The 18,456-nt window shown below is 39.9% G+C and overlaps 1 protein-coding gene across 44 annotated transcripts in view; it reads right to left on the bottom strand.

Moving 5' to 3' along the window:
• The window catches only part of RIMS2 (regulating synaptic membrane exocytosis 2), a 467,197-nt gene that overhangs the window by 12,854 nt on the left and 435,887 nt on the right, over positions 1–18,456 (bottom strand). The window contains exon 1 of one of the 44 annotated variants that reach the window (XM_045861575.1): positions 14,721–15,156. The exons of the other annotated variants lie outside the window; for them this stretch is intronic. Within the exon in view, the coding sequence (XP_045717531.1) occupies positions 14,721–14,862 (142 nt within the window). The 5' untranslated portion in view covers positions 14,863–15,156. Of the gene's footprint in view, positions 1–14,720; positions 15,157–18,456 lie in introns of those variants that run through there. 44 annotated transcript variants of the gene reach the window in all.

Raw genomic sequence — 18,456 nt, 5'->3', positions numbered from 1 at the left:
TACGAACCACCAAACGTCTCCATAAGGTGGATGCGGCCAGCAGAATTCTAAGATGGCCTATTGATTCTGCTACTTTACATGGAGGAGGGATTTTGCAGATGTGATTAAGGTTACTAATCAGTCAACGTAAAGGTGTGGAGATTATCAGAGCGGGCCTAACACATCCACAAGAGTCCTTTAAAAGCAGAGTGCTTTCTCTGGAAGGTTCCGGAAGAGTCTGTGGGAAGTCCTGAAACCCCAGGAGTGAGTACTCCTTCGCTGCTGGCTTGAAGCTGGAGGGGGGGCCTCTGCAGAAGGGGCTGACTGACTGCAAGGAAACAGGGACCCCAGTCCTACAGCTGCAGGGGATTCAATGTGGCCACCACCTGAATGAAGCTGGAACAGACTACCTTCCAGAGCCTCGAGGCAAGAACTCGACCCAGCCAGCACCTCGATTCCAGCCTCATGACGCCTAAGCAGGAAACCCAGCCACGGCACGTGGGACCTGCATAGCCGTGAACTAATAAATGGAGGTTGTTTTAAGCTGTTAAACTTGTGATAACTGGTAATTAACAATAAGTAATTTTTTAGGTAATTTTTAATGGAGAGACCTATGAAAATAATTTATTTCAACCATAGGAGTGGACCAACTGAAATTATTTGTAAGAACTCAACAGCTGTGATTAAAAAGTGTATATATTTTTAAATAGTTTATACACACACCCTACACACATATACATGTACAGTGTGTGTGTATGTTTGTGTGTGTGCATCAAGCTGTTTACAAATACCCAGGTAAACTAAGGCCCAGATTGTATGTTGGAGTCCTTGAACCCCTAACTCTCCCAATTTGGTATTTTGAGCCAACGTGCATTTGGAGAAGATGCCTGCAGCTAGAAATCAAGTTCTTGACTTGCAAAGCATCAGGAGGGCAAGCTGAACACAGAAGGTGTCCTGCCATCTGCTTAGCTTGGTCTGATGACTCATTTACTTGACACCTGCTGCATTCAGAGAAAGCCACTTGGTTAAATAAACTACCAAAGGGTCAGTTCCCTAACAATATCTGAAAACTGGAAAACCCTGAGTGACTTCACGGTAAAAACCAGAATGTCCTCTTTGCTACAATCTGGAAACTCGCCTAAGCCCCAGGACGAGGCTCACAATGAAATGCCGAACTTACAGTCACGGCGACCTCTGTCCAACCGTGTCTCCACAGAGCCCCCTCCCGCCTGTTCTCACCGGGAAGGTCCCGTCTCCTGTAGCAGACACACTTCCTCCAGAGTCCGAATTTTCTTGATGTCAGTGTGGAAAACAATTTATGGAAACAGGTTTCACGGGTTGGTAGTTTCTGAAAACTGACTTTAATTTTTAGTTTTGACCCTAATTTATGTTCCTTGAGTTAATAAGGCACTATTTTTACATTTTACTCAAAATTACCTTTTGCAGCGTCAGTGTAACTTAGAGAAGCCATTTTGTATTCTATTTAGAGAGTTTAAAAATGACTTAAAACTAGAACTCCTGAAATTAATGACTCACTGAACTTCAGAAGCTGTCTTAGGGACCCAGGGCACCTTAGTAGCTGACGTCCTGCTCACTGCAGCAGCAACAAGCTGAGGCCCAGAGAGACCACGTCCTCTCCAGTAGAAGGTTTTCATCTTATAAAACCCGTAATCATTTCAAATTGCACTTCGGCTCTCTTCCATCATGCTCCTCTAACTCCTCAAAATTTCAAGTATAAGGACTGCCTCCAGCACTCTCCCCAAGTTCCATGGAGGCCCGTGGGGTCATAACTTCCCATCCACAGATTCTACAAGGCATGATATAAAGCCCTGATATAAAGGGTTTTATATCAAGGCATGAAAGCGGCTGATTGATTGATTTACCTGATTTATTTATTTACCTGTTTTGTCCTGCAAGATCTCAATATGTGGATACTATTTTTGTATAAAATAAAAGCTTGTGCACTTATATTTATGTTTATTAGAGTTTCTAACTATAATGAATATAATGCAAATCTCTGAAAGCCTGAACAAAATGGGGACAAATATTTGACAATTTCTTTTGGGCTAATCCAGAATCTGCATCAAAAATTAAACTAAAATAAAATTTAATAAAAACCAACCGTTGATTTTCAAAATCGCTTCAGAGTTTAACACAAATTCATTTATTCCAATAGCTTTGTTACAACTATTGTGAAAGTTATGTAGTTAAAAGCTATAATACAGTTAACTACAGGCAGAGGTCATAGTCATGGAGATATTAGGGTTGTTTAAATATATTCACTTTTCTCCCCGCCTCTGAAGCAAAGTGGGGTCATGTGACTTGCTTGGCCAATGAAGTGTGAGCAGAACTGGGTCCTGCAACTCCAGGGCAGAAGCTTCAGCAGCTGTGTGACTACCCAGTCCCCCTGATATCTGTGGAAGCTGATGGCAACTCGCACCTCCATCAGTCCGGGTCCCTGAATGCAGCCGCAAGTAGGACTCTCACTGGACATGCAGCTTAAGAGAGACATGAAATTTTTTGTGTGAAGCCACTGATAATTTTGATTTTTATTACTGCAAACCAGCCTAGCCTATGTAACAGATACACAAACAATAGCCATAAGACAATAGTCCATTTCCATATAACTAGGAGGTTTTAAGTTTTTGTAATTTTTCCTTTTTTCAATGTCATTAAAATATTGCCTACTTTAAATGCCATTCTGTTAATAAAAACTCTGACTCCAATATTCAATTTTATAATTGCCTCCATGGCTTTTGTCTTATAAGGATAATTTAAGAAATTTTAATAATTGTTTTTACACTTCAGATTCATATTTTAAATACATTAAAATAATTTTAAATAAACCTTTAATTTTAGAACAGTTTTAGATTTTCTTGAAGATGGTATATTAAATTCCACCTAATTTCCTCTATTTAGATTTCCTTATTTTTTACGTGAAGTTTTTTCCCCCGATCCACAATCACAATGTCACGTTTAGTCATCATGTCTCCGTGGGCTCTTTGTGGAGATAGAAATCCAGACTGTTGAATACTCTATTGTAGAAGACAACTTTGTCTGTTCTCTTCAAAGGGCAGTGTCATAAAAAATTCACGTACTGCCTTAGATTAAACAAAACAATCAAATACAATGAATGAGCCTTGACTAGATCCTGGATTTAGGAGAAAAACAACGCAATAAAAAGCTATAAAAACATTTTTGAGACAACTGAAGAAAACTTAATATGGAATATTAGATGATAAAGAATTTTTGCTAATCTTACTGTTCATGTAATTTGTAAAAACAAATTAGGAGACACACAGCGAGGGATGAGATCGGCAGCTGACTCTCCAACGTTCATAACACCACACACCTTATTTTAGCATGTTGTCTGTGTACATACGCTTGTGTGAAGGGAAGGGGAGGGCAGAGATTGGAAAGATGAAGTCAACGCCAAATCCGTCAGTCGATACAGTGGATGGGCATTGTACCAGTCCTTTTCTGTATGTTTAAAATATTTCATAATGGAAGTTGGGAAAAATTCAATGACTAAATTGTAAATAAAGGAAGAAAAAAGAGCTATTGTTTCTTGATTTACTACGAAACACCTTGGATATAAAATCCACCTCTCTAGTCCTCCTAACAGTGTGGTATGGTGGTTATTATGACCATCACTCCTCATGTGAAGAAACTGCCTCAGTCACACAGCTGGCAAGTGATACAGGTGAGACTTGAACCCAAATCCTAACAGTGTCAAAGCCTGTTCTTGTTTCTCAGAGCATGCTAGCTTCCATATGCATTTCATATTTTGGAAACTAATTTTTAATTCAAGAGTATTCAGTGACTTGAAAATTCACCTCATGTTCTCCTGCATATTCAAATAAACTTAAATTATTTCACAAATATTGTTAAAATTCAAATCATTCATGTTTTGTTCTCTCATAAAAAACATAAAAATGTCAATTTCATTGCTAAATTATGACTTTATGAACATAATGGCAACATACATTTATGATAAAATTCAAACATAAAAATAAACCCACATAAATAGAGTTAATGATGTTTAACAAAGGAGCATAGACAATGGAGAAAAAATAGTTTTTTGAACAAATGGTGCTGGAACTGGACATTCACATGCAAAAAAAAATTAATAAATCTAGAGGCAGACTTTACAACCTTCACCAAAATTAACTCAAAATGAATTAACAAACTTAAATGGAAAATGCAAAACCATAAAACTCTGGGAAGATTACACAGGAGAAAACCTAGATGACCTTGGGTATGGCAATGACTTTTGAGTTGCAACACCAAGGGCATGATCATAAAAGAAAGAACTGATAAGCTGGACATCATTAAGATGAAAAAGTTTTGCTCTGTAAAAAACACAGTCAGGATAACCAGATGACAAGTCAACTGGAAGAAAATGTTTGTAAAAGACAGCAGACAGCAAACTGTTATCTGAAACATACAAACAATTCTTCACACTCAACAGTAAGGAACCAGCCTGACTAAAAAATGGGCCAAATACCCTACCAGATACCTCAATAAGTAAGATATCCAGATGGCAAAAAAAAAAAAAGACATATGAAAAGGTACTCCACATATGTCATTAGGGAGATGCAAATTAAAACAGTGAGATACCACTACACACCTATTAGAACGGCCAAAATATAGAACAATGACAACACCAAATGCAGACAAGGACCTGGAAGGAATAGAAACCACCATCACTCTTTGCTGGTGGGAACACCAACTGGTAAAGACCATCTGGTGACTTCATACAAAACAAAGGGGCTACATCAGAAGGTCAGAATGCCCTATTCCGCATGTGAGTTCCTATAATCATTAAGCCTGATTTTAACAAGAAATAAAACCAAGCTTATCGTTCTTTTGCATATTATTCTATTTTTTTCCCATACAAGTTAAGGTGTATCATTTTGGTATTCTTAGCACATTTAAATATAAGAAATTATAGCTCTCATTGTTATTCTTTTGGGACTTATCTTTTTATGGTACAGTCATATCTTGGTACTCATGGACTTCAGGACTCATCAAACCCTGTACTCGTTTGCATTTGGACGAGAAAAAAAATGTTTCGGCACTGGCGCTTGTGGCACCCATCATGAGGTCTGGGATGAATGAACGACGAGTACCAAGGTGCCACTGCACTTTCTTGTTCTTACTAATTGAGGTTGCTATACGGTGCTAAGGGGAATCAAGTCAAAGCCCACTAGAAAATCAAGTACTGATCCAAAGTTAAATTAGCTGGAAAACTGCTCCACCCACCCATCTTTTTTCCTTTCTAAATGGACAGATCTACCCTTGGTCATGTATCAGTCCTGTGACACCTCTGCCTGTTTCTCTCCAGAATGGACATGAAATGCCACTGACTTCTGAACTCTCAAGCTAGCTGTTTTGAGGCAACATCTGTGGAGAGGGGAGCGTGCCATTTTAGAATTAGATGAGTTCAAGTTCCTGTTTGACCATCTTCAAACTCTGGGCAAGTAATTTATCTCAGAGTTATTTTGTGTAAACTCAAGATCGTATTTAGCCTGCATCACAGAATATATGACACGCAGTGATGTTTGATGAATAGTGATGGATAAGGATCAGATACCACAATCTGGGTAGAAGAGTTTTAAAAACTATAAAATGCTATACAAATTCTTATTTTACAAATTCTTAAATTCTTTTAAGAATTAAATTCTTTTAAATTCTTTTTCATTCTTTTGCAAATGAATGAAATAATGTAAATTTATCCTAAACTTGCAGGGAGGAACCTGTATAATTAAGTGGGGCCCTGTCATCCAAACAGGAAAGCCTTCTGGCCAACCTGGATGAGGGCTTCCCTTCCTGCCCCAAACCACTGCTTTCGGATGGAATCAAGGTGGCTGCCATTAGGTCGGGAAGTGGGCAGAGCACAGAGGCTAGAAACTACAAGAACAGAAACTTGAGGCTTACAGTCTCTGTCCATGAGGTGTTTGGTTGGAGTTACACTTGGAACTGACTGGAACCAAAGAAACTGCAAGCCTACTGAGTTTCTGAAGGACCCGTGCAGAAAAAAGCATTACTGGCCCACATACAATAGTCTGTTCTGTCTCTAAAGTAACTGAGTTCCCTAATCTGCACTAGCAAGCAGGCTATGAAAGCTAAGAAGCCTCCTCTTCAATGCAAAACTTTGTGACCATGAAGAATAAAGGACCAAGAAACACTTTCCAAAAAACAGAACCAAAATGGCCACAGGAGTAAAACAAGAAATGTATTCTATTTTCGATCTTTACCATTACTTCTCAGTGGGATTTGATAATCCTTTGGATGAATGACTGCTTCGTGTTTTGTATTTTCTCCTTGCAGAATGAGAGTTTTTATTTTGGTATCCCATTGCTGCCGCACCGTTTAGACTGGATACATGGAAGGCAGACAACTTGTCTGTGGGTTTACGGTCACTGTAACATGGAGAGCTGTATCTGGATGTGAGGGAGAGGGCAACACACCCCATATTTCAATCTGCGTGCAGGAAATGTATGACATTTTAAGGTTGTCTTTCTGGGGAGGGATCGACTGTGTCCTCTATGCAAAATAAGAGTGTGCGTGGATATTTGGGTGGCCCAATCAGCAGCAAAGGTTAACACGAAGCAGCCATATTCTTTCCCTTAGGTTTCTTCCACAGCTTCCCCCACTTTCTGGTCTGCTTATGCTTATTGAGCAAAAAGGAAAATAATGAACAGGAAACTAGTACTTAAGAAAATTAAAAATAGGTAATTAGGGTGAGCTCAATGATTTTCTCCTGCTGGTAGTTATTTTTTATTATTAAGTACATATTTGTTACCAGCCTTTGAATACTCCTCTTATGCATGAGACATGTGTCATCCTTCAGTTGTGAAAGATAAAATCGGCAAGTGTCAGGGCAGGAGCACGTGGCCGAGGTTCTGTTCATCATATACCACTGTCCCAAACTGTGCATCTGAAGCCACCGAAGCTAAGAAGCAAGGCACCCCAGGCTCCCACTCTACTGAGGGTAGTGGCCACAACACATTATTGACAGGGGGGCCCTTGAGCAGCCGGCAGCAGTTCAACCTCAATGTTGACACTGGTGCACGCTGTGCCGTCTGCGCCTAGCAGAAGGGGTAGTTCGGTGGGGCTAGCTGTGCAGTATGGCATGGGGCAACATTCCTAACCTCTAGACCTGGACCTCTGGTCTTTACCTAGAGACTCTGTGACCTACTCAATATCTCTTAGTAAATAAATACCTCTTCCACCTGGATTGCTAGGATCAGTTTCTGTTGATTGCAACTAGGCAGACTAAATAAAACATATTGCACATACATTTTATTTATAATTTATAATAGAAAAATATGGCCCTAGTTTATATGGAGCTCAGTACTTCTCGGCTTCTCAGTACTACTCAGGCTTCTGGGTGTAGCACAAAGAACGTATTACACTCAAGTACTCTTGTATCTGTAAGAATGAAAACAGTTATTTAATCAATCTTGTCCCTTCTGGCTCTAATAGCTTCTTTCAGTTTCATGATATGAACATAGACACTAACCAGTTACTTGTTCATTCATTCTTTCACTACATATCTGTTAAGTACTTAGTGTAAGGCACTTTGGGAGATAATAAATATTGGTTATATTATTTTACAAGTTAGTAATTGAGGCAAAATAGTAAATAAATAATGACAATCCAAGACAATATATTCTAAGTGCTTTATGAGTGGCATTAAGTATCCAGAGCTGTGCTGTGTAATAAAACTTTTTGTGAATGATGAAAATATTCCACTATTCTGCACAGCCCCATAATGTAGTTACTAGGCATGTGTAGCTAAAAAGCACTTGAAATGTGGCTAAAGTCTTAATTTAATTTGATTTCAATTAATTCAAACTTAAATAGCAACATGTAACTAATGCTTTCTGTTTTGGATAGCATGTGTTAGAGGTTCAGAAAAAGGTAAAAAGATTTTTAAATGGGATCACAAAGGAATAGTAACCATAATAACACTACTTTAAAATATCTCTCCAAGATAAGTACTATTATGTACATTTCACATAAAAATGGGGAAACTAAAGGTCAAAGATATTATCTTGCTTATCAGTTCATACAACTGGGAAGAGGTAGAGCCAGTATTTCAAACCCGGGTCTAACTCTATGCCCATTCACTTCTTCCTCTGCCTATGGATTTCTGAAGACAGCTTCTGAAGATTTCATAGAGTAGATGGGATATGAGCTGCATTTAGAAGGGCAATTAGACACATATGTACAGTGAGAGAAGAAGAGAGGGAAAAAAAGACATGAACAAAAATCTGGAGGTGAAGAGCAAGAAGGCTTAGCTTTATTGATTTACTGTATTCCTAAGGGTCTAGGAGGGCAGGGAAGCCATCTGTATGTAAGAACCAAATCATTATACTTTGAATGTCAAGCTAATGGCTTTATTTAGTAGGAGATGGGAATCTACTGAAGTTTTTAGAAGGAGTTGTGTCAAGATCAAGACGATGTTTAAGGGAATTGACACAGAGGCAGTAAAGTGAGATAGGGACGGGAAGACCCACAAGGTAGAGAGCAGCATGGGAGGTTCTCAGATGACTGAAGGCAGCCAACATGGTCCTGGCTGTCGGGATGATGAGCAGGACGGGGGTGGGGGGGTTGGGGGGGAAAAGGAAACACGGAAGAGTGGAGACGGAAGCATTTCCTTGATAGTGGCTGCCAGCTATATAGGTATGTTTTGTTTGGCCCAATCCCTGTTTAAATTTTTTCATTTAGGTGCCAACAGTTTAAAATGTAAAGATTTTAAGTAAATATCTAGATTTATATCTTCTCTTAGGGGAAAAAGTTACAGTAAATCTGCCAAGCCTGGGCTGATACTCAATTTGGCATCGATTACTGAGTATTTACCATTCCTCTGTGGACGGGAAAGCTTCCTCCAGCTTTTCAGAGTCCTTGCTTTTCCCTTTTTGTGTTACATCTGACCTATTTCACTGATACATGTTACCACCCTGGCTCCTGATCTATAGGAGTTATAAAGGAAAAACTGATCACCAACATAGCTAAAATAAATAGTACTTTCATTGGAGTCTCATTAGGCAAAATCTAAATGTTAAGAAATGATACTTCAAAACTAGAACTGATACTATCATTTTTATGTTAGTTTTTTCTTCAGTTGCTCAAACAGTATTATATATCCACAGCTGTAGGTAAATTCCCCTTCTCTCCAATCAAACACCAGTACAATATGAGACAGAATAAATAAATATACAGAACGATCTTGTGTGATCAGCAATAAGGATCTACTTAAGAACAGCACAGAGCATGCCACCACTACAACTTTTAACAGGTTTCTTTTGTGAGTCATCAAATATAAGACGTTTCCATGGGAAAGCTCATTACTTGTTACTAGCTCATTCACTAGTTTTGAATTTAGTGAACATACTGAGGATGAAAGCAAACTGGGGTTTTAACTTGACCTTTGTAGTCAAGTTTCAAATTACTTTAAGGGTACTGTCTGACCACTTGGCAATGAAAGATTCTGAATCTTAAGATTAAAAAAGTAATACATGATAAGCACTCTGAGTGAAACTGCCATTTCATTTATTTTCTTTAGTTCCAAAATCTTTTGCCTCACCTTATCTGCCTATACTGGCAATCTAATATAAAGACACGGTGCTATTGTTGAATATGGTATGGACTCATTTATGAAATGTTTAATCACATACAATCAATCATAATCTAGGGAAAATAATATCCCCTAAGAAAAGATGCATATTTTGACTGTAACTGTCTACCCGCGTCCTGCCCCCACTATTGGCATTGTGATGATATGCAAATCTATGGTCAATGACTTTTAAAAAGTCCAGATCACATATCATTTAAAATCAATATAAATAAATGGATATTGCATCTTGTCAGTTGCACTGATACTCAGCTTGCAAAGAGCGGTAGGACACTATACCGTTATTGCTGAGAGATACGGGATACCTACTGTACTAGGTATGATGCCTGTTCTCAGGAGGGTCACATGTCAGTGTACGGAAATGTTTTATTCTAGTAAAACATGGGCAAAATGCTAAGCTCCATTTTAAACAAACAGGGCTACTTATTAAGAATTAAGTATATTACTTATCATACACAAAGATTAGAATAAGATGTCCGTTACACTTTTCTTACTGCTTGCCCCGCTTAAGAGTGGGAGAGAATTACATAGGTCTTTCTATTATAGTCTATTTAGTTCCTTTTATATTTTCTCATAGCTTTACTGTCACATGCAAAGAAATCTTCCTCAGTTTTTCCGGTGATTTTTCAAATCTTTCTGTTTCTTTGATGATTTTCTTTTAATTTAATTTTCAAGCTAGTGGCATGTAAGAAAATTAAATGAGTTAATTTATTCAGGTAAGTATTATTGATAGGATATGTTCTGTTTGATTTTCAAGCCATATTTTAAGTAAAAAGTAAACTGACATACAAAATAAAGCCAGAGGTTTGCATACATGGAACAGATGGACAGATCTTGAATGGGGGAGGAGGGGTTTGGAAGACATTAGCCAAAGAACATATGTGCATGGGCCATGGACACAGACAACAATGTGAAGGTGGGGGTGGGGAGGGCTGGGTTGAGGGGGAAAGTGGGGGGCGAGGGGGACATCTGTAATAGTGTCAACAATTAAAAATAAATTGATTATTTAATTTTTAAAAAGTAGGCCATAAAGTCAAGAAAGTCAAATTCATTACAAATGATATGTACACAGCTAAGAAGAGCTAGCCCAGAACCACAGGTAACATTAACATAGCCTCCGAGGAACCAGATCCCCCAAGTGTTAGGAAATGCGCCCTTTTCCTCCATTGTATGATCACACCGCCTGCCTCTGAGTCCACAGGCGGGAAGTTGTGGGGTCGCTTCCCCTACTAAGAATGGTAGCTTGTTCCTTGACATGGTCTCTTCTTTCTCAGAATTACCTGTAATGTTTCAGACCTCGATATACTGGAATAGGCTACATTAGGGAAGTATATTCAACGTTTGGGCCAAGTAGTTTATATAGCAAAAATAATACCATAGGATTCACTGATACTCAGTAAACATAACTTATAAACTGTTAAATACAGTACAGTACTGTTATTACTACTTTTATTTATTTTTTAAAAGTTTTTTTTTATTTGTTTGTTTTTAGAAAGAAGGGAAAGAGAAGGGGAGGGAGAGAAATATCGACATGGATCAGCTGCTTCTTGCACACTCCCAACCAGGGACCTGGCCTGGCAAGCCAGGCATGTGCCCAGACTGGGAATCGAACCAGTGACCCTTTGGTTTGCAGGCTGACGCTCAATCCACTGAACCACACCAGCCAGGGCTGATTACTTTTATTTTAATAAAGTACTAAGAGATTAGGAGGACAGTTATCTGGAATATATCCAAGAACAATAAAGCAAAAACTCAAATCATATAAAAAAATTGCAGGCATACGAACAGATGCTACACAGACCAGCCAACAACCATAAGGTGCTTTGCCTGTAGGAACACCCCTTGCCGCCTCACGGAAGTCAGCCCACTGAGATAACCCATGGCCATGTTGGTTAACTTCTCTAAGTCCTAGTTTTCACATGTGTAAAGTGATGAAAATAATGACTTCCCTGAAGAATTAGCATAAAGCCAAAGAAATGTGCCACATAGAAGGTGTTCAGTCAATGGTAACTATCATTATTGTACTTGTTTTTTTTTTAAAGAATATAGCACATTACAAGAAAATCCAGTATAATAATGAAGTAACAATACCCAGAGCAGTTAGGATTACGAACTCCAGAACCAGGTTTTGGGTATAGATCACAGCTCCACCACTTAACAGCTGCGGAGTCTGGGCAAGTTGTTTTCAGAGGTGTGCTAGAGGCACGTGAGAGGCTGAGATCACCTGAATTCCTGTTTAATTCTCACTTTCTCAGGGCACCTTTCTTTAACTCCCAAATTAGGTTTTCTTACGGTCTTTTATTGCACTCTGTAGTTCACCTTCTAACGCATGAACAGTTATAATTGCACAGTTACTTCTATTAATACTTGCCTTCACTAGGCAGTAAACTCGAAGAGGGCAGGGAGCACATCCACCCACTTTAGGGACTACCACAGCTCCTAACACATAAAATAACCTCAATGCGTATTTCTGCATGAACAAATGAGTGAAAAGAACTTGGTCTCTCAATAAATTTCTTGGCACGTCTTCTGCAGAAAGGTAGTATGTCTGGATACACTGTACAAGAATGAAATGAGAGTATGGAGCTGGAAGACAGAATATTTGAGATTATTTAGCTATCGCACAGTTTCCGAAAAGGAAAAATGGACTAGCTTTAAAATCACACTGGTTACCAGACCACTTCTCTCATTAGACAAGTTGTTTTTAATCGGTGTGAAATTCATGTCATGATGGACTTACCTTTTTTTAAAAATAAATTAGAATGGGTTTCACAGTTATGACTATAATAACATGCTCCTGAGTAGGCTCATGAGGGTATGTTATCCTCGTGAACTTCATGTGTCCTGCATGGGTATCTCAATAGAAAAACAACAACAATAAAAAACTGTAGTGAAGCACTGCTCCAGGCTAGTGCTTTCTAACTTTTACAACTCTGCAGGGTGTACTGAAACACCCTAAAAAATCTCAGGATTTTTAAGGGTGGTAGGAGTATTGCAAAATCAAAAAAGAAGGTTAGGATTTCTTCTCTTGGCTGTAAAATGACAATGGAAAGACCTCTTATTTATGGCAAGTGCCTCCTCTCTAGTTACCTGTAAAGAACTATATATTTCGTTTTTAAAATGCTGGCTTCCTTATGGAACATTTTGTCTTGGCAACTCACGAAGCCGTATTATGGGACCGAAACCAGCTCCAATTTGTCCATGTGTAGATGTAGGAATTTCCTTTGGGAGAAGCCTGCAGGAGCCAAGGTTAAATGAATGTATACTTTACATTTTGAAAAATGTTCATATTTATATAAGCTTTTATTGCCTCAAAAAAGGCTTTTAGAATGGTACTTTTTAAATCCAACAATTCCAGTTACAGCTCAAGGAAGAATGATGAGAGTGTACCTGAGGCAAACTCAAGACTGAAGACCTGGTACAAAAAAAATTGAGAAGTGAGTTTATAATCATTTGCCTTATTTAAATATGCATTTTCAGGCATACCAGGTTTGAGTTCTAGCTTCACTTCTTACTAGGCACGTGATTGTAGCCAAGTATGTGCAAACAGTAATCTAGTACAGCCTGCAGCCGAGTGCATGGTTTGCGCTGCTGACTTCCTGCATTCTCGGGCTGACTCCTACCCACTGTCTGGGTACCCTTGGGCAAGTTTCTGAACCCCTCCCTGTCTCAGTTTCCTCATTTGTGAAATGGGGACAGTAAAAGTATATACTGCTTCATAAAATTGTTGTGCGCCTAAGGGAATAAATACATGTCAAGTTCTTAGAACAGTGCCTAGCTAATAATCAATACTGAAAATCTTAGCTACAAGTATAACCATTCATTTACCCAGTTTGATTTTATAATTTCTTGTTTATATTTCCTGACTTTTTAACATTTTATAGAAAATAATTGAAATGTAAATGTACAAGCAAAAACAGCAAAGGATTAGTATAAAAATATAAAACCACGTTTGGGGAAGTTCCCTAATATTCACCTCTATTGCTCTATAGCAAACTGACACTGCAACAGCAAGCTAGAGGAAATGTGGGTGTTCTAACTAGCACGTCATTCTGAGGTCCACCTTCAGACATACTGTTAGCAACCCTCCACCTTTCAGTTCCTTGCCCCCCACTGGGTAAAACAGAGAAAACCTTTATTTCTGCCTGTTCTTAGAGCAGGTAGTAGTTTCTTCAAATCAGGACTCACTACAGTTTTTCTAATAAGAGGTCACTGATGGTCACATAGGAAAGTAAACCCCATTATATACAACAATAGAGTTTACATGGTGATGATGAATAACTTACTCTGTATATATGGGTAAAGAGGAACACAATTTACAACTATGCATATCAGTAAATTAATAAACGGTACCTCAAATGTTGGGATGCTATTATTCAGCAGTCAATTCTTACTTTGATTTACAAATTATATTTTTAGTTAGTTGTTAAATCTTAAATGGAAAAAAAACATATGACTTGAAACCGCTTTGTGAAGTTTACAACAGTGAGTCCCCTTCCCTGTTTTCCTCATTAGCTTAATTATAAAGGCATTGCTAGAACACCAGAGGTGCACAATCAATGGTCAGATTCACCGACCTGTGAACACAGTTCAGTCTCCGCAGCACAAACTGCCTTTAGTATTGTCAACCTTTGACCTGTCCCTTGTACCACCGCCCCCCCATCCACATCTTCAGTTTTCACAGCTGAGACTCCTTTTTCGAAGTTTTGCCGCTACCTTTAATTTTTGAGCATTTCCGTCCTCGGGGTAAGTCTAATACCAAGACTGCGGTAAACAAAAACTGAGTGAGGTGCACCCAACAGGCGCAGCCTGCCTCCCGCCAGTACACATCCTCATTCAACTTCCAAGGACAGCTGAACTTCACTAGGAAAGCGTTCCCCAAGCTGTCGCGTGGGGAGCTCTCCACACTACCCATAGCCTGAACTTCTCCTCGGCTCAACTGGCGAGCTCCGGGGGCGCCCCCAGCACTGTCCCAGAGAGCGCGCGGGGCAGGGGCACTGCTATTTACCGGTCAGTCTCTCCTGGCCAACCCTTCAACCACCGACTTTTCGAGATTCGAGTTGTAAACCCACAGAAATGCCAACTACAGTCTCACCTCCGTCCTCCTCCTCCAGGGAGTTCATGCAGGGAAAGTAGCCGGCCAGGGCCTCGAAGGAGGCGGAGAGGCTGCTCCGGCTCTGGGAGCGCTGCATGGAGCGCCCAGCTGCGCCGGGGCCCCCCAAGCCCTGCCGGCCCATCTTGGACGAAGTCCCGCTTTTCCCGCGGTACAAGATACGAGGCGTTTTGGCAGCTGGAGTGCGGCGACCGCTGCGCGCCGAGGGCGGGGATGGTGCCTCGAGACCCTGGGGTTACGGTCCCTGCCTCCCTGGCCCTGCAGTGCCCAGACGTGGTTTTCTTGGCTGCCGGGACCTTCACTTTGTTGGGGAGGAGCTAGGAAGAGGAGACCAAAGCAGTGGCAGGCGAAGAAGCGGTTGCTTGCAGTGCAAGTCCGAGGTCTGGCAGGAGGGAGCTGAGTATCCCGGAGGCTGTGGCTGCAGGAGTCTCGCCGCCCCCCGCTCTTAGGGAGATGCTGCTGATGCTGTGGTCCCCGCCAATCAGCAGCCGGAGGGGGGTGAGGTGCGGGAGGCGGCGCACGGCGGGCTCCGGGCTACTCTGCTCGGATTAGCTTCTGCTGTCTCCTCTTCTTACCCTCACGCGAGGTAAGGCCAAAGGATCGTGATTAATTGGATACAATTACTTTAGGCATCACAGATGGGTCATAGAAAAGGCGCATTTTTGATGGTAACTTTCCCTTTCCTCAGTTTCACATACAATATTAACATTCTTTAAGCATAGCCCGGAAATACTGGAATTTCCCCTAAAGCATTACACAAAGGCTTCCCAGTTTTTAACAAGTTCCATGAAAGCCGAAAGAAGGGTTAAAGCGTTCACTTTTAGCTTTCCTTTATGAAAAGGATAGTCAACAGAGGGAAAAAAGTTTTTAAAAGAGCCTGAAAAACCACCAGCAATAAAAAGTACTATGGTATTTATCAACTTTGCTTTCCTTTTATGAATTTCTAATGCGTTCTTTCTCCAAATTAAATACTCTGCTACCTGTGTTACTAAGAACGACAATGAACTCCGTAAGGCTTTAACATCTAAATGTTACCTAGATGTTACCTTATAACATCTTCTTAACAAGAATTTGGAAGCAACACAGGTACATCAGAAACAAAACAGTTTATATAAGTGAAATAACATGTCCCATTCTGCAAACTGCAAATCTCTACCCCAGAATGTAAAGCAACTGTCCTTCTGCTGTAACAGGAGTCAGAAGACTGCCCCACTTCTTGTAACTTCAGCCAAGCCTCTCCTCCATTGTTTCCTAACAAGTAGGGGCCGGCAAGGTAGGGTGCAATGATTCCAGTTCTACCGGAGTCACGGCCTGATTGTTGAGTATGTGCAGTAGGGGATTTCAAACTATTTCGTAGAATGTAAACTATATAATCTAAAATGGTTCTTCCATACAATAAGAATTTCCTGACCAGTATATATGTACAAGTTCTTTACTTGATATACTGAGAGATTCAAACACTCATTCAATTAATATTAATTAAGCTCCTAGTATATGCCAGGTACATGTGTGAACACTTAGGACACAACAGTGATCAAAGCAGAAAAAAATCCCTGGGAGCTTATATTCTATGAGGGGGAGAGACACAATAAATCAGTAAATTATATAGTGTTAAAAGGAGATAAATGCAAATGGAAAAAAAGTTTAATTTAAGGGGTATGGGACGGTCTGCAATTTAAAAAAGGGCTGTCAGCATGGATGGACCTGGAGAACATTATGCTAAGTGAAATAAGCCAGTCAGAGAAAGACAATTACCATGTGCTTTCACTCATAAGTGGAATATAATGAACAAACTGAACTAACAAGCGAAACAGAGACAGACTCATAGACAGACAGCAGGCAGACAGCTCAGAGGAGGGGGGCAGGGCGGGGCCCGCAGGATACAGCAAACAGAAAAGGAAGAAAAGAACTCCTGGACACTAACAACAGTGTGGTGATGGGGGGAAGGGCAGGCAGGAGGTGGGTGCACATGGAAAAGGGTATGGGGAGGATACAAGGTAATGGGAAAAAATACAATAATAAATAAATAAATAAATACAATAATACCAACTACTGTAAAAAATATAAATCCATAAAATTAAAAAAAAATAAATGAGCTGTCACAGTGGGCCTCATTTACTACATTTGAACAGAGGTTTCAAGAAGCTGAGGAAGCTAGCCATTCAGACGTAAGGAATGGAGTGAGTTTGAGGCCAAGAGAACCAAACTGCAGTGCAGTGGCCGGGAGGTGTGACACCGGTGTGGCCACGGACCGGTAGAGACCAGGGCAGCAGAGTGAGAAGGACAGGAGATCAGGGAGGGAAGGGGCTGAGGTGGGGACAGACCACACACGGTTTTCTAGGTGTGCTCAGGATTATGGCCCTCGAACATCACAGTTTACAAGGTACAAAAATGCGTGCAAGTACTAATCCTCTCAAATCTTTATAAAACTGATACCCTTTCAGTACAAGTAAGATTACCATCACGTAATAACAACTTTAATTGCTCAGACAGGATCATCCAGGTTTTCTGCCTCTGTTTCTCTGAGAGGCTTTGTATCTTCTCATTAACATTCCTGCAACTCTGTCTCAGTTCAATTTCCTGTTTATTATTCATCTTCCTAAAATATCAGCATTACAATAGAACACTGATAAAACCAGAAATGCTATAAATGCTTTCCCACACCTTATTGCTTTGATTCAGAGAATGAAAACTTTCCTATTAAGTAAAATTTTCATTATAAGAAGGAGAATCAAAGAACTTTGGAAATTAAAAGCTCTTTATTGGCCATCTAATTTTAAAAAATGTAGTGAGTCACAACAATAACTTATTAGGTTCTAATCAACATTTTTAAAATAAAATGAGATAAAATATCAGACTGCGGCCCCTGCAGTCACTCATCAATCATAGTTCTGTTTCCTGATTGTGTGTGTGCACGGGTACCTGTGTGGTGGGTACTGAACTATGATCAAGAGGAAAGTACCAAGAAGAGGGGCTGGAATAGGGAAATCCTAGAAAAATAATTTGGCCAGGACTGCAAACTGTTATTTCGGCATCCAGGGACATGATAATGATGCTGAAAGGCATTCTGGAAGGGAGCTCCTTGGTCTCTGTTAGTGACTGAATGGGGATAGGGCACCTAAGAACTGAGTCACTGGCTGTGCCTGAGTAGTTTGGCCAGCCCTCTCGGGCATTATATGGCCTGGTTTTATACACTGAAAAGAGATCAGTCTGGAATCCAGATGCATCTATGCCTACATGACCATCACTTCTCTCTTGCAGTTTCGGAACAAGGTTGTCCTGGGAAGCCTTCTGACATTTTTTCCTATGATTAGGACCTTAGAGATATTGATAAGTGATGAAAGAATCGCACAGGAGGAGTAGAGAGAACTAGAGAAGACAGAAAAACAATCACCTTATTTCAGGAAAGAGAGGTTTAAGGAAAAAGAAGAGTGTTACACACAGGTGTCAGAGAGACGAACCACAACGATGGCCAGAGGCCTCTGGTCTTCAATAGCCTGTGGAATATACTGGACCTGTTGAGAAAATTTACAATTCATTTCTTTGTCCTATGTGCAATTGTTTACCCATGTATAATAAATATTATATAAATAATATTTCTGGCTTATATATTTTAACCAGTTTATTTATTATTCTTTACTCTGTTCTAGGTACTATCATCCCCAAAGAAATCTTAAAAATCACATAAAATATAAACTACTGAGAAAAGATTGGAAAT

This window comes from Phyllostomus hastatus, unplaced genomic scaffold (assembly GCF_019186645.2).
Source record: "Phyllostomus hastatus isolate PE091 unplaced genomic scaffold, TTU_PhHast_1.1 phas_scaffold_21, whole genome shotgun sequence".
NCBI classification, from domain to species: Eukaryota; Metazoa; Chordata; class Mammalia; order Chiroptera; family Phyllostomidae; genus Phyllostomus; species Phyllostomus hastatus.
The sequence above is the reverse complement of the archived record's forward strand: the minus strand, read 5'-3'. Positions and strand labels throughout refer to the sequence as shown.